Source organism: Musca vetustissima, unplaced genomic scaffold, assembly GCF_032173495.1.
Source record: "Musca vetustissima isolate MV318-11 ecotype Yass unplaced genomic scaffold, APGP_CSIRO_Mvet_v1 utg35640, whole genome shotgun sequence".
NCBI classification, from domain to species: Eukaryota; Metazoa; Arthropoda; class Insecta; order Diptera; family Muscidae; genus Musca; species Musca vetustissima.
The window spans coordinates 2,192-25,256 of NW_026884795.1; the positions used below are offsets into that span (position 1 = coordinate 2,192).

The 23,065-nt window shown below is 30.8% G+C and overlaps 3 protein-coding genes across 3 annotated transcripts; all 3 read right to left on the minus strand.

Annotated features, from left to right (window-relative positions):
- Nucleotides 1–890: 890 nt before the first annotated feature.
- On the minus strand, nucleotides 891–1,710 carry LOC133331812 (uncharacterized; the record flags this gene model as incomplete). Its single annotated transcript, XM_061540187.1, has 2 exons — nucleotides 1,457–1,710; nucleotides 891–1,392 (listed from the first exon to the last, which is right to left on the minus strand). Coding segments are annotated over exons 1-2 (756 nt in total), but the record flags the coding sequence as incomplete, so codon positions are not given.
- A 5,461-nt stretch (nucleotides 1,711–7,171) lies between these two features.
- LOC133331814 (uncharacterized) lies at nucleotides 7,172–9,400 on the minus strand. The gene is made up of 3 exons (XM_061540188.1): nucleotides 9,253–9,400; nucleotides 9,038–9,221; nucleotides 7,172–7,766 (listed from the first exon to the last, which is right to left on the minus strand). Exons 1-3 carry the CDS (start codon nucleotides 9,398–9,400, stop codon nucleotides 7,172–7,174), a joined length of 927 nt encoding a protein of 308 aa, XP_061396172.1.
- Nucleotides 9,401–12,353: 2,953 nt separating this feature from the next.
- LOC133331815 (uncharacterized) lies at nucleotides 12,354–18,091 on the minus strand. Its single transcript, XM_061540189.1, has 3 exons — nucleotides 17,989–18,091; nucleotides 13,028–13,193; nucleotides 12,354–12,933 (listed from the first exon to the last, which is right to left on the minus strand). The coding sequence occupies exons 1-3, from the start codon at nucleotides 18,089–18,091 to the stop codon at nucleotides 12,354–12,356; spliced, it is 849 nt and encodes a 282-aa protein (XP_061396173.1).
- Between the last annotated feature and the right edge of the window lie 4,974 nt (nucleotides 18,092–23,065).

The window sequence follows — 23,065 nt, forward strand, 5'->3', positions numbered from 1 at the left end:
TAGGTCTATACTTTCAAAGCAATCTGGCATGGAATACTCATTTGCAGTATATAAGAACGAAAGTAGCTCCGGTAATTGGTTTACTTTACAAATTCAAAAACAAATTTGATGAAAAAACGAAGGTTTTATTATATAATGCACTTATGCATAGCCATTATAATTATTTACCAATGGTATACTGTTATAAAAAAAATACAGATTTTAAATATTTGCAGAGATCACAAAATAAGGCTCTCAGAATCGTTTACAATCTTCCAAAAATGTATCCGACGTCATTATTGTTTAAAAATGTATCTAAAACCATTTTACCACTATACGGACTTTACAAAATGCAACTATTAACATACATGTACAAATCTATAAATAACATTGGTTATCATGTTATACGTTTTTCGCAAAATCAAACACATTTTAATACGAGAAATAGTTCTAACCTTTATATTAAAAGATGCAGGTTAGAAACCACAAAACAGCGCATTGAACATACCGGTTGTTCTGAATATAATCATCTCCCTCAAAGTCTGAAAGATATTCCCAGAATCTCAAATTTTAAATCCCAGCTAAAGTTATTTCTTTTAAATAATATCGAAATGCTTCTAATGTCATAAATTTTTTCTACATTAATTTATATTCACTTTTATTCTTTGTTTTTTTTTTTTTTTTGAAAGTTTGTTTTGAAATTTTAAAATTTTAATCAAACAAAAAAAAAAAAAAGTTGCCAATACCTGTCATAAAAAAATGCCAAAGAAGAAAAATTCAAGCAATGGCCCTGTTAGAAGAAAAAATTGTGTCCCTAAATATTCCCTCTATCCGAATTGTTTCACAGCCAAAATTTTTATCAAACTAAGTTTGAATCAATTCCTATTTTTTTTCTTGTAAATAAAACATGCAAGCAATTCCACCAATGAGATATTTTTCAAAGCAGCATTTAACGGAGGCACAACCAATTCCTCTACAAAATGACTAACACCCTCCGAATTATCTTCTTCAAATGTCAAGGCGATAAATTCCTCAACCCATGAATTGAAAAGTTTATTATAAATCAGACTGCCACCCATGATGCCGGTAGTCTTCGACTTGGATGATTCCAATTCAAGTTTAACATTAAAACTTCTTACACTAACTCCACCAGATAAATTGGGGCGCAATTTAAAACTACCACTGGCACGCAGATTTATTAATTCCAAACTGAAAACACCATTGCCATGGAAACCCATTGATGGACCCAAAGCACTTGTTCGAGCATTTAGTTTATACTCTGAACTATGGAACAAAATTGAGGGGAATTTAAAATCAAATTTGATTTTTTGCAGCACATTATTCCAATTCAGATCGACAATGTCGAATTCATTGAGGCCGGATATTTGTAAATTTGTCATGTTGCCTTTGAGACTGAAAAGAAAGTTTTAAATTATTTATTTGGAATTTATTTATTTATTTTTCCTATCTCACTCACCTCCATCCCCCACCCTGCATATCGAACTCGGCAAATTCTTGCTGATATGGTGCCATGGGTGGTATTCCAGCTGGTGCATAGCCACATTGCATTTGCAATTTAACAAATTCCATAAATTCTCTTAAATCATCATCGAATTTTGTGCGTCCCTCAGGTCCTAATTTCGTGTCATCAATCAAACGATAGGCTTGACAATTGTTTAGACAGATGCCCACCGTAATGGCAAATATTAAAAATTGTGAAATTTTTAACATTCTTTTTTTTCGGACAAACGATATTTAATGCGACCGAGACACAATTGTTTCTGTGAATTTTGGCATTAACTTAAAAATAGTTGATTGATTTTATGACAATACAGGTGTTTTTTTTATTTATGATTAGATTTATTTGTTATTTTTGTTTTTACTAAAGAGATAAGGATTAGTAATCAAAAGATATGCAATCGTTCTCAAACTGTGTTTTTTTATTTCGAAACGCCTAAAAGTAGGCAAGATAATTTGGTAATCACATCACAGAAAATTAAATTTATTGGAACATTGAAGGGAATTCCAATTGGAAACATAATTGGATATTGATGGGATTCTTAGTAGGAAAATGGGACTCTTAGCAAGAAAATTTAAAGGTATTCCAATTAGATTAGAATTTATTGGAAATTCGAAAGACTATAAATAGAAGTTTCCTCTGATTGGAATTTATTCAAAACAGTTCGCATAAAGGGAATTTTTGGGACACAAATTTTTCTTCTAATGGGTTGATTGCTTGAAGTTTTCTTCGAATTTTTGGAAAATGTAAACGTTTGGATAAACAAATTGTTGGTACTCTTCCTCTACTAGAAATTTTGTGACAGGTATTAGAAGGTTTTCACTACTTTCTTCAGCTCCTTCTTTATATCAAAATATATTTGGAACATTATATTTAATTTTAATAATATATCTTCAGAGAATTCCACACCTGCATCTTTTGGAAGCAATAGAGTGAGCTCTATATACAACTACTTCAAAGACTCAATTTCAATTAGCACTGTGTTTTTAGACATGCCAGGCAAATCATGTTTCGAGTCGTCACATCGGCAAATTATATAGTTAGCTTCATTGTAGATTTCCTCCGATGCAAAATTATACATTTTGGGGTTCTTGGCGAATTTCGGAAAATAGAAGTCCAGATAACCTCGCTTGATACCCTCCACTTTATTTTGTAATGGTTTCATACCTTTGAGTAATCCGCTTCAGTTCCGAATTTATTTCTTCATCCTTAATCTCAGATGCAAGTTGTTTCAGTTCTTTTATACTCGTCTTTAATACTCGATTTCAATTAGCGCTGTGTTTTAGACATGCCAGACAAAACATGTCTCGCGTCGTCACATTGGCTAATTACATAGACGGCTTCATTGTAGATTTCCTCCAATGCAAAATCATACATTTTGGGGTTGTTGGCGAAGATCGGAGTATAGAAGTCCAGATAATCTCGCTTGATGTCATCCACTTTATTTTATAACGCTTCCACACTTTTAGTAATTCGCTTCAGTTCCGAATTTATTTATTCATACTTAATCTCAGATGCAAGTTGTTTCAGAAGGGTATTTTTTCGTTTAATAGGAACATATGGCCTTTAACTGCTGGGCGTCTCGATTAAATCGCCAGTACTTCCTCTCCCTCCTTCTCATCAAGTTTTTTTCCAAAGACTATGTAAAAAATCTAAATCTTTCTCCATCTTACTTTGATAAATAATAAAAAACTCTTCACCTTGTGGAATAGAAAATCTCTAAAAATTCTTGAGCTCCTTTCTCAAAATTGCTATTGTATTTTTTTGTATTCTAAGCCAATCGCTGAAAATGATTCCTTTGCTGATTCTACTGAGTCTCTTATTACGCGTGGGGGAAAATTCAGTTATTTGAAGGACCACAAATGTTAAAGAAATATACAGACAGCCGAAGCTCATCTGTATAAGAAATAAATCAGACACGGTGCTCCCGACCGTTTTTGTTGAGTGGTTGTAAGGCACTGATTTTATAGTAAAATATTTATCCTTATGTACAACTTAAACTACTCTTGCTTAGAATTTGATCTGTGGAGAATTTTTACATCGTGTGCGCCATAAAATCTCAACACCAACAACAAAAGTCTTAACAGCGTTGCATGTGGGATTTTAGACTCATATCTTATAATGATCAAATCTTCTGTAACACAAAATTCTGTTCAAAGTATTTTGAGCAACAAAAATTTTATTTATTATAATAATCGAGAAGAACAAATATTCGGAGTTATTGGCATACATTTTTTCAAGTGGGAAGTAAATACCTTAGTGGATATTCTCCGTCCACTATAATTTTTATAACAGGTATTACAAAATTTTTTATTTATTATCATCCGACGGGAATGTAGTCGAAAAGAAAAAAGAATTTTGAAGAAGAATTTTGGATATTTCTGTACGAGGGTATTTTTACCAACACATTTAATTTGGAAACCATAGTCCTCATCAGCAATTAAAAATGTCTGTCGATCCATTTCTAATTACTTCAAAAAATTAGTCGAATAGTATTGATCGATGCCTTTCCGAAACTCGTATTTTTTCTATATTCTGCACATTGTGACACATTGCCATTGGCCTGATAATTGTAGAAAGAGTAAACCTCTATAGATTCTTTAAAATTTCTGGAATGGGTAAATCTTTGTGAGTGCTCTCTCTTTACTAGAAATTTTATGACAGAATTGTGGTTATAATCATCCGATTGGATTTTATGTCGAGAAAAAAACTACGGAGATATTAGGATATTTTATTAAAAGTGTATATTTACCAAGAAATGTAATATGATTTGGAAATCATATTCCCCCCCCCCCCCCCCTCACCAGAAAAGTATTGATCGAATATAATTCACCGATGCATTTCAGAATTGCTTTATTAAGACTGTTTTCTATATTCTGGAGAAAGATTATGCATTATCTCAACAAGTCTGCATGGCATGACAGCTGTGTATACTGAAGATCGGTGGAAGAATTCAAGAGAATATTTTATATAAAGATAAACAAGATAATGTCTTTTAAAACACTTAAATTAATTGAAGCTATAATCACTACACAGAAACAAATAAAGTGCTGTCCGGATTTCTGCACTTTTTGAATGCCATTCGTCATTAGAACAATCATATACAAATATACAAAACAATCGGTTGGACTGTTTGCTCGAATCATCTATTGTATTTGGTATTTATATCGAAATAAATTGGAAAATACTTATGCGAATTATACAACAAAAAATAAGTGGTCGGTAATAGTGTCTGAAATAAAAGAAACAATGGAATGCAAAACTAACCACAACCGTGTGAGTGCAGAGACGGTGGTTGTTAGCAAGAGAAACAGTAGTCAACGGTTGCAAAACTAATAACCACCAAGTGAGGGGAGAGGCGGAGTGCGATACCAAAAGAAGACTTCAAAACAAGTCAAAACGTCGACAAGTTCGATCGGTGCAAACTTTCAATACAAACTTTCAATCGAAATAATTTGGAAAATGCTTTTGCGAAGTGGTCGATAGCAGTGTCTGAAATAAAAGAAGCAATGGAATGCAAAACTAACCACAATCGAGTGAGTGGAGAGACGGTGGCTGTTAGCAAGAGAAGTAGTAGTCAAATAAACGGTTGCAAAACTAATAACCACCAAGTGAGGGTAGAGGCGGAGAGCGATACCAAAAAAAGTCAAAACGTCGACAACTTCGATCGGTGCAAACTTTGTATACCCTTCACCATGAGGTAAGCATTCAAATTAGAAAAACAATAACAAAACAAGCTAAATAATGCAAATTGTCTACCAGGGGCAGATCTATCCTGCTTGCATATAGCTAGTCAATTGGATAAATTTAGCTAGAACCAATAAAGAGGACGGAATGCCAAATTACACCCACTTCTGTTAGAAAATGCGCCTTGTACTTTGAAAATACCTTAAATGTTTGGGCTATGTTAAAACATGGTCATGTTCTTGATCGCTCAGTGATCACGTTGCACTGGTAAATTCTTAGTAATCGATATGTTACTAGATCGTCGAGAAACATCTGTAGCGAGATGTAAATCAGATCGCGAATTGAAACCATCCGAAACGTAAATCTGTGCAATAAAGTTTTGCCAATAAAGCATTATGGTAATCATAATCTGCAAAGGACCGCGTTCGTTGAGAAATCTCTGTGCCGAGAGGAAACAAAGTATAAATGGGAGAGCATGACAATCAGATCGCGAATTGAAACCATCCGAAGCGTAAGTCTGGGCAATAAAGTTGTGACAATAAAGAATTGTAGTAATTGTAATCTGCAAGGATCCGTGTTCGTCGAGAAATCTCTGTGCAGAGATGGAACGAAGTATACTTAGAAGAGCATGGCAGTGAGTTAGTTGTAAATCAGATCTCGAATTGAAACCATCCGAAGCGTAAGTCTGGGCAATAAAGTTGTGACAATAAAGCATTGTAGTAATCGTAATCTGCAGGGTTCCGTGTTCGTCAAGAAATCTCTGTGCAGAGATGGAACGAAATATACATAGGAGAAAGTTGTGCCAATAAAGCATTGAAGTAATTGTAATCTGCAAGGATCTGTGTTCTGTGGTCAATCGTGATCACCTCTTCGAGATATAAGGTTCATTAAAATAGTCACGCTTTCGTTGCTTGGTAGCATGTAACGGCATCTTGTTGAAAGTAACCGTTGTCCAGATTAATACCAACCAATTCAGACCACAAAAAAATCAATAATCATCTCCCGATACTCCATTATTGCCAGTCCCATATAATTTCCATGATATTAATGGGGTCAAATGACCCCGCCGTTCGATATAATACACAGAACAATACCACGACGAGGATGGAGAGACCCAGATGCGACAATTTTGATTGTTGACAGAGCCACCGAGGTGGAAATGAGCTCCATCAATATCGACGATGATGATGCTGGATGAAATTCATGCATGAAATGATATATTTCAAGCACCCAATCAGTATAAACATGACATTGTTGATTACACTGTGACCCAAAATCGAGCTCATTATCTTGGGGGGAAATGTTTCTTATGCCATTGGCGAGCAAGACAGAAGGTCAAATTCGCCAAGTTTACGAAATATGTTACGATGGATTTTTTGCTGATAAACTATGAAGAAAAAACTTTATAATTTGTTTATTGCTGTTGACTTTTGAGATCACATATCTTTAGTCGCATCGAATGAGGAATATTTTTCTAAAACGTAATCTTCAATATAGAGTCCACAACACGATATTTTTGACCTCCAAATATTCTACACCAAATGTTGATCATAATATTTTATATAGGGTCCCCTCTTCCTCCCTCTCTCTCTCTCTCTCTATCTCTTTGTGAAAATTTCTTACGCAGTCTTCTTAATGTATCCGAATTATAACAGGTTTGCGAAATGTTTGTTTTACTCGGCATATTTTTATCCGATTATTTCCGAATGTTCTGCAAAATATCTGATGTAATTCTGAGCTTAGTGGCTAAGGTAAAGACTTCAGAATAGAAGCCTGTAGGTTCGATAACATATCAATTATAACCTGTGTTGTATCGAAAATAAATATCACAGGAACTAATAAAATAAAAACACATTAACAACTTTTTTCTTTCACTAATACTGGACTTTATATTTCATTTCATAGTAAATTTTTCTCTCTTCCAAATATTGAAAAGAAAAATACCACAAAAATCCACTTCAATATTCCAAATTATTTTCGTAACGCTTAAGCCCAGGGATCTTGAGGAGGAACACAGTTAACAACAATAGGATCATCTTCTTGTTCGCCTTCGGTGCTCGAGAAGATCATATCGATGATGGTCCAGAAATCGTTACCCTTCAACATCTTGTTGACCTTGGGGACAAGGGTTTCTTCGATCATATCGGAGATGGCTTCTTGGTTGTTATTGATGCCCATTTCGACGACATTTTCAATTTGACGATTGATCATACGGTTGACAGCGCCATTACCCATGAAACCGGTAATTTCCGAAGTGCAAGCGCCCAAAGAAACTTGAGTCTTCATGGAGGTGATCTTGATGGAGCCCCACAAGATTGGAATTTTGTATTTGATGGTACCTGCAATACGCAAATTCTTCAAACCAAAGTCCAAAGTACCTTCACCTTCGTATTGAACGGAAAGACCCAATTGACGCATAGCATCCAAAATGCTGTTGGTATCATATTTCGAGGCGGAAGTAACAATATCCTTGAACAAGAAATCGAAGGTGATCTTGGACTTGATGACGTTCAATTTGAATTGTTGAATAACGAATTTATCCAAACCGTCAATGCGGAATTTGAAGACCTTATCGATAGTTCTAAAGGGTTAAAAATAAAAAGCAGTGAAGTTAGTTCAGGTGTTGATGGGGGGAAATAGTTTGAAAAAGCTGTTGGAGGTAAGAGTAATTACGAAAGTTAGTATAATGAAAGCTTTTCTATTGGAGTTAAGAGAAATCTTAAAAAATCTTAAAAGGAGCTATTCATGATCTGAGTCATACTTTTAAAAAATATTGCCAAATTAAGCTTTTAAAATTAAATAATTTATCCAAAAAGCTTATTAGCAACACAGTGCGGAAATCTTGGGAAAATCCGAATTAAGTCGTTGGAAACATATTTTAAAAACTTTTTAAAAGGATTGTGTTAATAAACAATATTTAGAAAAGCATTTCCTTAATAAAGCTCTTATTGATTAAATTTTTGTATGATGATACAAAAACTTTAAAGCTTGAAATCTTGTTAAGCGTAAAGATAATGGAAGCTTTTTTATTTTATAAAAATTTAACATAAAATTTTGGAAACTGTTTCATAAAAGAGCTTTGACAACAGATTGGGAGAGGAAATTAAAAAAAGCTTTATAAAAGCTCTTAGCTTAAAAAACTCTAATTTGAACACATGTAAAGTTTAATATCCCTTGAAAGCTTGGTTATCAAAGATTAAAGAATCATCCTAAGAGGAAGTTATTCGTAAAAAGTGTGTAAAAAGCTTAATAAAGCTTTGAATTAAAAATCTCTCATATTTGTTAATTTTGGTCTAAAAAGCTTTAAAATTCATAATTAAAAATCAAAATGAATTTTTAATTAAAAGCTTAGTTAACCAAAAATGCCTAGAGCATGGGAAAACATCGCATTAAAGCTTTGTGAACGGATGGAACAAAAATTACTCAAAAAGAAGATTTAGATCGGTTCAAAAAAGCTTTTAAATATTCAATATTGAATTTCACATGAAAGCTTGGTTAGATAAAAGTTCTGAGACATTGAAAACAATTCTGTATTGAATCATTGGAAACTAAAAATATTATTAAAATCTTTGAATGTATACTATTTGTAAAAAGTTGTAATTTTTTAATTGTGTTTACTCAATTTTGTCACTTGAAAGTTCAGAAAGCTTTTTAATTGAAAAAAAAACTTTTCAAAAAATTTTCACTTCAAAGCTCTGCTTATACTCAAAATATTTCTCTTTTCTTATGATATTTTTTCACACTCAAAAAGCATTCAAAATTCTCCTCAAAACTTTGTGGGTTATTGAAATATTCTCTCTCTTTATCCTCTAAGCTTTTCATGCCGATTGTTTTTTTTTTTGTGATACTTACTCAAAGATACCCTTTTTCAATTCAATTTCAGCTTCGCGAACCTTCAAGGGAGCTAGTGGGGGAATACCGTATTGGGGCCAGCCACAGGGCATTTGCTTTTGGATTTTACGGATCATGCGACGTACTTGCCAGGAGACAATGAAGCTGGGAGCGACTAAAATTCGGAAAACATTAATATAAAAATCTCCACAAACAAAAATTTCCTCAAAACTTACTTTCAACGGTACCATCTTGATTCTCAGCCAAGAAATCAATTTCACCATCACTATCAGCCATCTCGGCCAAGGGGCGTAGACCCTGTTGGGGCAATACGGTGCCGGCCAAGGCAACCGTGGCAAAAGCCAAAACCAATAAGAAACGCATGATTAAAATTTAAATTATTTTCTAATAGTAACTTTTCCAATGAAATGCTACTCGAGAACTGTTTTCTTTTTGGCCATAACATTGGCTTTTATAGAGGAGATCGATCTAATTATTTTCTCTGGCATGCCTTCGAGCCCGAAAAAAATAGTCAAATCTTATCGGCTTTGCAATCGTCACAAAAAAGTTTTGATTTTTTTTTCTATTATTATTGCAAATTATATAGGGGGGTACTAATAAATTATCAAGTTGTTCAGAAAGATATAGCAAAAGTGGTAGCTTATCTATTGATTTGTATTGGCCATTATTTTTCGGTAGCAATTGTTTGAAAAAAAAAAAAAAACAACCGCAACGAACATTTTGTTGGTAGGTGAATGACATGCCTTCTTAGCTATATGGAGGAAAGAATAAATAAATCGTGATGTATAGAGGTCTTATCTTTGGAAATATTTGAATACGATGGTCTGATTTTTTCAGTTATTTTCTTTAAGGATTTGGAACTACAATTCACAGTTGAAGTTTACTTGATAATTTTGATTGGAATTTCGAAAACTGTGGGTAAAGAGAAATTCAGCTAAAATTTTTATAAAAAAAATCCCTTTTTAAATAATTCCGAACAGTTATTCTGCAGAGAAATGTAATTCAGCCACTTTTTATGGATTCGTTAAGCAATACAATATCAATAATAATAATTCAGCTAACTTTTTCTTTGAAGAATTTCAGTTTAGCAAACATTTACTTTGAAAAATTTCAATGCCAACTATTTCTTTTCCATTATCTACTAAAAATCATTCGGTTAGCTTTTTCTAAAAAAAATATTTTGATTGAAAAAGTCAATATAAATCAATTCAGAAAATTTAGTGTTATAATAATACAACTTTAGATATTTTTTTCTAATGAAAAAAATCAATTCAGCTAACGTTTCCTGTACTGTAATTCAATTCAGCAAATTTAATTTTTAACATAATTTTATTTTACATGTTTTTCTACTTATTCAGCCAACACTTTCTGCAGTTCAAAATAATTCAGCTGAATTTTTCTACAAACATTTTGATTCAGCAACATTTTTTTCGTTAGAAAAATTCAATTCAGATTTTGCATTATATAATATAATTATATAATTTTATAATAATATAATTTTTCTAATGAAAAAAAATCAATTGCAAAGTTAAATTCAGCAAAATAATATTTTCATAAAGGAAATTCACCGTTTATTTATTTTATTTTTTTGTGGAAAAGTTATTTTAGTTTACATGTTTTTCTACTTATTCAGCTACCACGTTCTGTAGTTCAAAATAATCCAGCTACATTTTGTAATAAAATTTAAATTCAGCAACATTTCTGTCTTTCAAAAATTCAATTTTTACATTTTATTGTATGAAAAAATTAATTCAAAGCAATTCAGCAAAGTTATTTTTTTCTAAAAATACAAATTTGGAAATGTTTTCTAAAAAAATCAATTCAGCTAGCTTTTTACTTTACTATAATTCAATTCAGCAAGATTTAAAATATGTTAATGTAACAAATGTATATTTCGGAGAAAAAGAATCCATAAAAAATTCTATTCAGATAAAGTTTTTATGTGAAAAGTAATTTTATCTGAAAATTTCCAAAAAATATAAATTCAGCAATAATTTTATTTTAAAAAAGCAATTCAGCCAAAGGTTTTCATAAGTAAAACAACCTGATATATCGAAAATGATAATTCAGCAAGTATTTTTTTATTGAAAAACATCAATTCAGACAAAATTTTAAATTATGAAATAACTATTTGGTAGAACGAATTGATATTTTTTCACATATAAACTCAAACCGGAAGGCGTTCTATTGAAAAAAATATAAATTCAGCTAATTTTTTTTTTAAATAAACTACTTCAGAAAATTTTTTTCTATAGAATAAATTTAATTCAGCATACGTATATATTAGATAAAGACAATTCAGCAGCATAACCTAGCATTTCGAAAAAATATAAAATCAGCAAACATTTTCTTTTAAATAATTTGGTAGAACGAATTGATATTTTTCCACATATACACACAATTCAGCAGGCATTCTTTTGAGAAAAATGTTAATTCAGCTAAATTTTTCTAAAATAACCCACTTCAAAAAGACAATTCAGCAATATAACCTAAAATATAATTCGAAAAAAGTGAATTCAGCACACTTTAATCATATATAACGACAATTCAGCGATTTAACCAAAAGTTTCTGTCAATTCAGCAAACCATCATTAATAAAAATCAATTCAGCAAAATGTTTTTTATGAAAAATTAAAGTTTAGAATTCCTTATATATAGAAAAGACAATTCAGCAAATATTCGCCAAAGAAAAATATCAAATTTAGCAAAATTTGTGTGGAACATTTGTATTCAGCAAACGAAAGTATTTACAAAATTAAATTTAGCAAATGATTCTCTAGGAAAAAGTATTCAACAACAAGGTTTTGCTGTGGAAATAACCAATTCAGCTTTGAAATTACTGAGTTCAGCAAACTTTTTTTATGGAAAATTAATTTTTTCATTTTTAGCTAACATTTCTGTGAGTTAAACAAATTCAGCTAACATTTGCTATCAAAAGTATCGAATTTCTTTAAATATATTTTAATTCAGCTAACATTTTCTTTAGAAAATATTAATTCAGCTACATATTTCTATGCAAAATATCGATTAAGCCATCTCATTAATATGAAATTTAAATTTAGGAATAGCAGGAATTTGGAAAAAATCAATTCAGCTAAGTATTTTATAAAAAAGCTATAAATAAGTTCTGCAAATTTAATTATATAAAAGTACTCAATTCAGTCAAGTATTTTTAAAAACTCGCCCTATAAAAATATTTTTTCAATAAAAATACCCAATAACTAAATTTATTAACACAATTCAGCAAAGTTTTTTTTCGTTATATCACATCTTTATTAAAATCCATGTTTTAACATTTGTTGCGTCTATTGACCTTTTAATAATTCTCTTCCAAGAATGGAGCTGGAGTTGGATTACACTTCCTCTTGCTGTTGGACAACATACCGAGCATGCTCCAGATTTTCTTACCCTTCATCATTTGATTGACACGTGGTACAATAACCTGTTCAATGGTATCACTAATCTTGCGCTGGTTACCATTAATAATTGCGGGAACCAAATAATCGATTTGATCATTGACAAATTCATTGATACGGCCATTACCCAAAATGCCACCAATGTTGGAGCGGACACCACCCAAGGTCACAGTACATTCGAATTTGTAAATTTTAATCGAACCGAAAATGAAGGGCATCTTATATTTGAATTGACCCTGAAGCGATAGATTTTCCAAAGCGAATTCCATGGGACCGGAACCTTCATAACGCACCGAGATACCCAATTCTCTCATCAAATCAACAAAGGTGTCGGTGTTGAGGACGGAAGCCTTAGCCTTCAATTCCTTGAAATTGAAATGGAACTTGACTTTCTTGTTGAAAGTGTAGGAGACCTTCAATTTTTTGATTTCCATATCATCCAAACCATCGAAACGGAATTTTAGGGCTTGAACAATGGAACTATAGACGAGAGAGAGGGAGAGAGAGGGAGAGAGAGGAAGAAGAAAAAAATGTTAGTAGTGATTAAAGAAATCCCTTTAAAGTTTTGACTTACTCAACAAAGGATTGAACAACATGGATTTCCAAATCGGGATTGGTATAGGGAGCCAATGGAGGAATACCATATTCAGGCCAACCGCAGGGCATTTGATTCACGAAGTTCCTAACGGCCTTCTTGGCTTGAGAGTTTAAGATTAAACCTTTGGTTTCGACATCAATGGCTATAGGAATAATATGGTATTAGTAGATGGAACTAATGGTTAGGTAATGAAGGTAGGAAGTGAAGAATATTGTCAAACGAGAAAAAAATGGATGAGGGAAATGGGCGACCATTGAAATAAGTTCGGAAAATGTTTCTCGTAGGGATTTTATGTTCTTTGGTGAGAGAGATAAAAAATTCACATTCTCTTCAACTGCCTGATGAAAACCAACCAAGGCTAAAGTAATTCAGAACCTAATAACATTACAATAAAACTGTGTTGCCAACCATATTCTCAATAAAATTCAAAAATGAATATATTTCTAATATACTCTAGGCCAATATGAGTCCCAACCAAAAAATTAACAAGACCTCAACAAAGTAGATTTATTAAATTAGGTTTATACTTATATTTATTGTATTTATAAATCACGTTACCAACTACGTGAAGTATTGTTAAGATCCGTGTTACCAACCAAGTTTTAGAAGAACGCCTCTAAAAATAAACTGTCATGAGAATAATTTTTTAAATCGAAAATAATTTATCCCGACATTTCTAATCCTACGGTGAATATTATTATATTTCTGTAAAATCTATTTAAGGTTGGTAAATCGAAAGAGATTTACAATTTTTTTTCAAAGACATGGTTTTCTAACACGAAATTTGGTAGATATATAGAATATACCAAAAACACCTGAATATATTCTCGAGAAGGCAAATAAAGTTGTACTTAGTTGATCACGTTACAAATTCTAAAGGATATTACCATAATCCGAATACCAATCAAAGTACATAGAATTATGGCCCACAGAAATATAATTATCTTAGAATCTCCTCAGAATTATGTTTTCCAGTTTTAGGAAATAAGAAAGAAGACAATAATTTAATAAATATTAAGTCATATTTTTCTTACTCGATGGTGGGCAAGGCGATACTTAAATTGATAAAAGGCTACATTCCAATGTACATAGAATAATGACCCAAAGAATTAAAATTATATAGGAATCTCATGAAGGACCGAAAAATTAAATGATTTCTCAGAATCTGTTTTATGTTTGTTCCGGGTTAAGGAAATAAGAAAGAAAAAACTAATTTCATCATTATGTAGACATATTTTTGTAATAAGATAGTTGGCGAGGTGATGATTAAATTGACAAGAGTTTACATTCCTAGAGAATATAATTTCCCATTACAAAAAATCGAAAAAATACATTTAAAACAAAAATATGTTTTTCTGTTAAGTCGATAGTTGGCAAAGCGTAGCTTCAGTAATATAATATTATCTTAAATCGATGGTTGGTAAGTCATGGATTCAGTAATATATCGCCAATGCACATCAATTTAAAACAAATAATGACTCATTTCAGAACTTTTTTGGTAAATACAAATTTTAATATATCTCCCCATTTTGTGGTTGGCAACACAAATGTATTGCCAATTAATTTAATTTACTATTAAAATTAGCATTTATATATGAAGAGATTAACAAGCCTGCCATCGATGTAAATAAAATAATTGTTTCATCGTAATCCAAAACGTAATATTGTTCGCATATGTACTTGAAAATATTGCCAATTTGTATAGATAGTTAGCAAATCGAAGTTTGTATGATTTTTCCAATTGGTTTCTTTTAATGGGGGTAAACAACAAATTTGAGGGCTATATTTATAACAAAAGAATGTTAATCTGAATTATTCAACTAAGTGAATAGTTGGAAATTGGCAAATCATTGCTGTTCATTGGCAACGCGAAGCCATAATCTTATCTTATCAATTTCTAGCATTAAAGAATATCAAGTAAAAGTGCCAATTTGACTTAAAAAAATTTCAAATAACTATTTTTGTCAGAATTATTATCCCAAGTAAAATGTTATAAATCCATTATTGCTTTAGTTTGTAGTTGGTAACAGTAATGTATTGCCAATTCATTTAATTTGCTATTGAGCTATGCTTTAATATAGGAAAAAAGCTTATCTAAGCTGTCATCGATATAAGTTATAGGTCCTCAAATAATTTCTTATATCGGAATACTTTTCCAGAATTTAATATTTTCTCAAAATGTAGTTGTCAATATTGCCAATTTTTATACATAGTTGGCAATTCGAAGCTTTAACATTCCCCATCTCTCTCTCTCTCTCTCTCTCTCTCTTCAAAAGTGATTAAATGAACTAATTCTATCCGTGTAAATGTTAGCAAACCGAGGAGCCTTTATTGTTCAAATATGTAACTAATTGAATGTTTGGAAACGCAAAAATATTGGCAATTTATTTTATGTCGTTGGCAAAGCGAAGCTTAAGTCTCGTATTGCCAATTTCTAGCTTTAAAAAATATCAAAGTAATGTACCACATTTTTCTTTAAATTAGAATTATAACTCCTCCAATACAGCCGGATTTTATATTGTATTAAAGTGTAGTTGGCAATATTTCCAATTTGTGTACATAGTTGGCAAATCGAAGCATAAGTCCAATGTCCTTATTATGTCCTTTTAAAATTGATTGCATAAACAATTTCAGCTATATAATGGACTAAATCCTAATCAAACTGAATAATAGTTATTTAAATATAACATTCCGTAAGGAATTCTGTTCTCTCGGAAAACAAATTTTGTCGAGAAGAAGTTCCTCCGATCACGAATAATTTATGAATAATAATAAAGTTTCGCATCTTGTGTACCCTATCTGTCCGATATTGAATACCAATAATGTATTCTATTCTCGGAAAAAATTCTGGGGAATAAGGTTCTCCGCAGAAATATCAAGAAATTGTATTCTCTTTAAAAACAATTCTCTCAAGAATGAGTTCCCCTTCCTAATCCCTACCCTATCTGCCCGATGAAACTTGGAAAACTATAATTTGACATAAACTATTTTATTAAAAAAATAATTCAAATATGTCATCGTATGTAGTTTAACTTTCTCATTCTAAAGTAGTAAAAATTATTCATTTTACACTTTTCCTCCAGAATTTTTTGGAGTTTTTCTAGAAAAACGCAAATTAGAATGCTTTCTCCCTGAGGATTTAATTGTGGATTTTAAATTCTTTCACAAATTAGGAATTAGTTATGAGTGACTGTGTTATTTTACTTAAATCCAGGACAAATTGTTCTTAGAAAAACAAAATTGGCAACTTAAATCTTAGCACTGATATTGCCAACCATTTATCTGCAGCAAGCCTGAAATTCGTATTTCTGTCCATGAAAAAAGGAATTGCCAAACATTTTTAAATTTTAATTTAAATCATAATTTGAAAGTAGAATTGTATTCGGAAAATGCTCAGAAATCTGATTTTAAACTATGTCTTGTCGCAGAATCAATTCTATCCAAGAATCAATTAATGATTTTAATTTAAAACATATCATTTGAAAGTAAATTGAATTCGCAAAAAATGGACAGAAATTTGATTTTGAATTATGTCTTGTCACATAATAATTTCAAATTATAAATAATATTTAACTATATAATAAAGCTACGCTTACGTCTAATATTAAAAATCGTTTTCTCTCCTATTTAATGATTAATTATTAAACACGTTATGAAATTTAAGTAACGAAAGCACCGCATTGCCAACTAATTTAATATTTCTCGCAATTTGATTTTATTCAAATTTTTGTATTAATCGAATTTTCAGAACTATTTAGTTAGTTGCCTAGGTCTTGTATGACACATTTTTCTGTTCTAAAGCAGAATTCCGACGACGATTTTAATTAATTGGCAACACTAATATATTGCCAATTAAGTTATTAAAAAAGAAAGTTGGTAATATGAATAAATTGCCAACTAATTTTATTATCAATTGAATTAAAACAAATTAATTTAAATGGAATACGAAGTAAATTAAATTCGTAGAAAAGGAAAGATCTTTTTAAACATTTGAAGTAGTTTCCTGAGATTTTCGGATTTTCAGAATTCCGACGACGATTTCCATTAATTGGCAACACTAGTATATTGCCAATTAAGTTAACAAAATATAATGTTGGTAATATGAATATATTGCCAACTAATTTTATTCTCAATTGAATTAAAACAAATTAATTTAAATGGAATACGAAGTAAATTAAATAAAAAATTAAATAAATTAAAATAAATAAACTGAAGGTGATGGTAAGTATTATTTATAGAGGAACTGTCGATTAGAAGTCTTTATATAGCTAAGGGGAGGGCCTTTAAACGTTTTTGAAGGAATGCCGTTTCTACAGACTAGCTTAAGGAAAATAAACTTTATATTCGAGCTAAAAGCAGCCTATTTAATGACAGGAAGTTTCTTTTTACAAACTATTGTAAGTCCGAAGTATAACAACGTATTTTCGAACTATAAGCAGGTATTCTATATTCACAAGTTGAAGGGATTCTCTCTGTACAAGGTGAACGGAAGGAAAAATCTAAAAATCGAAAAATCTAGACTTTTGGGTCTATGTTAGGCGTAAATTACCTACGAAAATGAAAAGCCTAATAGGGCATCCCAAATAACCTAATTTTTCAAATATACAAACATATAAATTTAAATAAAAATTAATGGTGTCGGGAGGATAGGGTGAGGTTTCCTTACATCTTTCCTATGACGTCAAATTTGTCTTTGTCACTTTTTAAAATATATAAATATCCCAATGCTAAAACTCACAGTTATTCACCAAATTAACACATATTACCGATAATTTTTCAAAACAATTATCGCAAACCTATTTTATCATAATTTATTACAGTACTACGATTTTCAAGTGTCGCCACATTTCTTCTTGTTTTTCTTTCGGTATATAATTAAAAAATCAATATCTGACAATATCTTCGTTCACAAATCACACAGAAAATTTACTACTCACTGTCATCGTTCATGAATTGGTCCCATTGTTCTTCGGTTAGGAATTCGACTTCGTAGGCTGCAACGCAGGCCAACAGGGCCACAAAGACGACAAAGAATTTCATTTTCAAAATGAAATTAAATACAAGGATTACTATTTGTTAGAAGTGCGCACCAAAAAATTACAATTTTGATAGCTGTCATTTGTGGCGCATTCCATGGTTTATATACCCGGTAGACGGCCAGCTGTGCGATTAGTGTCCACTTTGACATATTCTTATCCATGAAATGAAGTACCCCCCGCCAACTGTAGGTGTACTTAGACATCATAAAAGTCATTTTTTAAATTTATGATATATATAAAAAACAAGCATTCTGATTAAATGATTTATTTTAGACTTGTTGACTTCTAGCCCAAAAGAGTACAACAAACAAGCTTATCTGTGCACGCTCGATTCTATTTTTTCATTCTTTCAAATAATCAAAATCAGATAATCAACTATAAAATCTGTATCATAAAGGATTTTGCATTGGCTCTGCGTAAAAATATTCATTTTGCTGATTAAATGCACTTTGTTTTATTTATTTTAGAAATACATCGAAAGAAAACAACAATATTTGTGGATCAAGTTTGAAGGTTGTTATTGGGGGTCATAGATTTGAATTTTAATCACGTCGCCGATCCAGGAAATAGATAGTTGCAGTTAACAACACATTTAAAACAGCTAAAACTCTCCACCCTCGTCAGCCAGCATATCAAGTTATTTCTTGAAGAATCCAGAAACAACTGAATACATTTAAATGCAAAATTTGCATTCGATAAGTTTCGGGAAAAATACTAATCTAATTTCAATAACTAATAACAATTAATCTAAGATCTAAAAAAATAGTTAAATAGCAACAAACTAATATATTTTTTTTATTTTAAATTCAAGATAGCCATAAGAGCGAAAATATCTATGATTTATATTTTTCGTGGCAGCCACAAGTTTCCATTTAAAATAATATTTATATTTTTTGAAAAACAGTTTTTCCTAGACATTCCCAAGAGACTTTTTTGCAAGATAGCCACAATATATATATATATATATGCATGTTTACTACTCCTAGGATGTTTGGTATTGGAAATCAGTCAGCGTTGTAGTACAGCATTCAAATAAGGGTACCCCAAAGTGTTCGTGGTTCACGTAGTTAATGAGAACTGCATTGGTTGTAATTTGATACATCGAGTTCCCATTGGTTAGCGGATCGCCCTAACCAAAAATTATCAATATTTTTTGGTATTCTGGGGATATTGTGCGTGTTTCTTAATGTAATTGGCTTATTAAGCATTTGAAATATTAAGCATCTTCACATCTCCTTTTTTTCTTCTGAATTCTAATTGGATCGATATCGATCGTTTTTTTTTAAGACAGCCCCTTTATAGCAAAGCCCTGCATACTTTATGTTCCCATTGAGTAGCATCAAACCTCCTTACCAAAAATTATCGATAACGGCCTAATTTTTAGGATAGCTCCCATATTATGGTATGGTTCCTATGTGTAAAATTTCGTGATGCTCGGATCATAACTGTGACCACTAGATAAGAAAAACCGACAAAAAAATAAGTATTTGGTCCGTTTCATCCCCCAAAGATTAATCGATCTTTACCAAAAACAATAGGGGTATTCATTGGCCAGAACTGTGGCATATATCGTGTTTACAATTTATAATGGACAGACGGACGGACGCACACACATGTCTAGATCGACTCAGCTAGTCAACATATCACGATCAGTATACTAGAAGGTGGGTCTAGAACCAATATTTCGATGCGCTACAAACTCTTGGGCCACATAAAGCAATAATACCCTTACAACATAGTTGTGCAGGGTATAAATAGCGATTATTGGGGTTACCGTAATATGGGGCCTAATCAGAATCATGGGTTTATACTAATAATTTTTTGTAGGGATATTTGATATACAGTCGAATTCGGATAAGCAAACGCCGGTTTATCGAAAAATCGGTTAATTGCAACTAAATATTTTAAACTAATATTTCGGATGAATTTTCAAACACTCTACTTCGCTTAAGGGGACCCCCAACCCATTCTCGGTGTCAAAAATGTTTTTGGTTTAATTCGAATCTACTCTAATTCTAGAATGTCTCTACAAAATTTCAAGTGAAAATCTCAAGAACTCGTGAAGATATAACCGATTTATTGTGTGAGCATCAAGTGACGGCAAGAGGGATTCTCAAACTTTAAACGCATTTTTCTCGAAGCTTTGTTTTACGAATGGCGGGCACGATAACTCAAAATCTAATAATCCAATCGGTTCCAAATTTTACACGTTTCTGTGGGAGTGTATAGCTCTCGTATGAACTAGGGTAACTACAATCGGTGAAGATCTTCGTTATTTCTCAACTTGGTGTGTGGTACTCAAATTAAAATTAATTCGTTTGAAAAACGAAACTTCCAAAAAATGTACTGTGACGTTCTATGGGCATACCTGCCTGAGGTCAAACGAAAACTCTATGCAAAATGTTGACGATCAATCTCAATTCGTTCAGAGACTAGAGTGATTAACACATGATTACCGAATACTAAAATGTTTTTGGATAAAAAGGTTATAGAGCGCGCTATTTTGACATGATAAAGTAAAATGAATGGTATCACCTAAGAGCACTGAAAGGTCCACATCTGAAGGCTTTTTCCAAAAAGGTTTTAAAAATGTTTTTAAATAGAATGCAAACCATTTGGGTTGCTTTAAAATCTAAAATTATGATTTAAGAATATTTGAGAATTAGCACGGTGAGGAGTTGTTTTTTTTTAATGTGTAAATCGAATACGTAGCTTTTTGGTTATTCGATTAGGCCTCAACTTCGCACAAAAGTAATATTTTTACCAAATCCAAATCTTCTGGTAACTCCCCAAATGCTTTAGAATTTAATAAAAATTGCAAAAAAAATCCTTATGCCTCTCCTACAAAAATGCTCAACATATCGTATTTTCCTCAATTTTTTCTTATTAGCATAGCCCATGTGCCACTAGAATGTTGGCTAGGTCTGATAGGATCAACAAATTTCAGAAATACTTTAAAAGTTAATCTCATAACTTTATACTATAATATGAGTTAAATGGGGGGTCTTCGGGAAGAGGAATGTACCTTCATATATATAACATTTCATTATGTATCTAAAAATCAAGGTAAGATATTTAAAGTTAATATTAATATTTTAAATATATTGAGTTATCGAATTTGAACTGACTCAAATTGACTAATTTTTTAAAGAAATTTTAGAGCTAAATTAAAAAAAAAAAAAAACTCTTTTGCAAAATTTCAAAAATTATGATTTTCAAAAAGATTTTTTAAGAATTATTACAACGTCGATTTAAAAAACACATTTTTATGTATTAACGAAAATAATTTAAAAAAGTATTTCCTCAAAAAAAATTTATGGAATGGAAAGAATGTGACATATGATTTGATTTCTAATGATATTTGTTTGGTTTAATAAAATACCACATAGAAAAAATATTAAAAAACGCTTATTGAACATGTTAATATATTTGGTTTACAACTGACAACTGAGTGTGCTTTAACGCTGTAAATATGTAATTATAACGAAAGAAATATAGGAAACTATTCCACGATATAATATAATATTTAACATATATAGTATGTAAATAATATTAATATTTACCATTCGATTTTAATTATAGTGTGAAATTTTAATTGTTTCGTAAAATGCGGATAAACAAATTTTGCAATAAATATATGAGGGCACGTTTATATAAATATGATAATAAATAAATATTCAAATATATTATTTATTAAATAAGCATATTAATACATATTTAGTCTTGTTTAAAAAAATTACATCCTGATTCGTTTGATGTCATAGCCAACAAATACAACAAGAACGAAAGAGGCAGGCAGTCTCCCTGACCTTTGTCATTTAGAATAGTATTGCGGATTCGAATAATTTTATTGGACTGTATCACTTTGGGTTTCTGCACCTTGTTCACATGTTATTCAATTGTAATTCGAGAATTATATTTGTTATTCACATTATTTAAGTGACAATTCAAAGAATTCCATTATAAATTCCTAAATTTAAAAAAAAAAGAATTCAATTTGAAATTTAAAAAAAATGAAATGTTATGAATTGCAACTGAAATGTTACGAATTTTATGTGGAATTCTATGAATTACAAATGAAATGTAATTTGAATTATCAAATTACAAAAGAAATTTTCAAATTACAAGTGAAAAAATTAAGTAAAAGAGAAACGACATTCGTATTCTATTTATATTTGCTAGAAATATTTCATTAAAAATTTGAAAATCCCATTTGTAATTTAAACATATCAGTTATAATACGAGATTTGTAATTCATTTCAAATTCTTAAAATTGCATTTGATATTCAAAGAGTTCAATATGAAATTTGAAATGAAATGTTATGAAATACAACTGAAATTTTACGAATTTCAAATAGATTTTTTTTAATTTCAAAAGATATTCTATGAATTAAAAATGGAATTCTCGAGTTACAAATGAAATGTTATGAATTGCAAATTGAATTCACGAATTACAAATGAAATGTTATGAATTTCAAATTGAATTCACGAATTACAAATAAAATTCTCGAATTACAAATGAAATGTTTTGAATATTATCTGAAAAAGTTGTAGTAGAAGAGAAACGATATTGCCCTTTCCTCGTATCCAATTTATATTTGATAGAATTAACTGTAAAGTTTAAACCAAATTTAGACTCATAACGCAATGAAAACCTCATCCACAAAATTTAAGTTTGATAATAATAGTTTTATGAGTCATAAATTTGTATTTAAATTTTGATTAATTTCAAGAGAAACATAAATTATGTTTCCTGAAACCTTCTTCTTCTGTTGTTTATGAAACATAATTTATGTTTAGATCTAACTGAAAATGTTAACCCTTATATGGTTCTGGAGATACCAATTCCATGTTCATATTTCATATATGTCAATATTTTGCATGTTCTTTAGTCGAATTTTAAGGGTCAATTGCCTACATGCAGAAGCATTTTAATAAAATAAGTACAGACGAAAAGTCTAGAATGCTAAAATCG

Bases quoted from the DNA above. Each gene is read 5' to 3' on its own strand.
- LOC133331815 (XM_061540189.1), bottom strand. From the start codon at position 18,091: ATGAAATTCTTTGTCGTCTTTGTGGCCCTGTTGGCCTGCGTTGCAGCC. The intron at 13,194-17,988 runs GTGAGTAGTAAA...TTATTCCTATAG, and splicing joins CCAATTCATGAACGATGACA to CCATTGATGTCGAAACCAAA. The intron at 12,934-13,027 runs GTAAGTCAAAAC...TCTCGTCTATAG, and splicing joins GTTGTTCAATCCTTTGTTGA to TTCCATTGTTCAAGCCCTAA.
- LOC133331814 (XM_061540188.1), bottom strand. From the start codon at position 9,400: ATGCGTTTCTTATTGGTTTTGGCTTTTGCCACGGTTGCCTTGGCCGGC. The intron at 9,222-9,252 runs GTAAGTTTTGAG...TTGTTTGTGGAG, and splicing joins TCAAGATGGTACCGTTGAAA to ATTTTTATATTAATGTTTTC. The intron at 7,767-9,037 runs GTAAGTATCACA...TTAACCCTTTAG, and splicing joins TTGAAAAAGGGTATCTTTGA to AACTATCGATAAGGTCTTCA.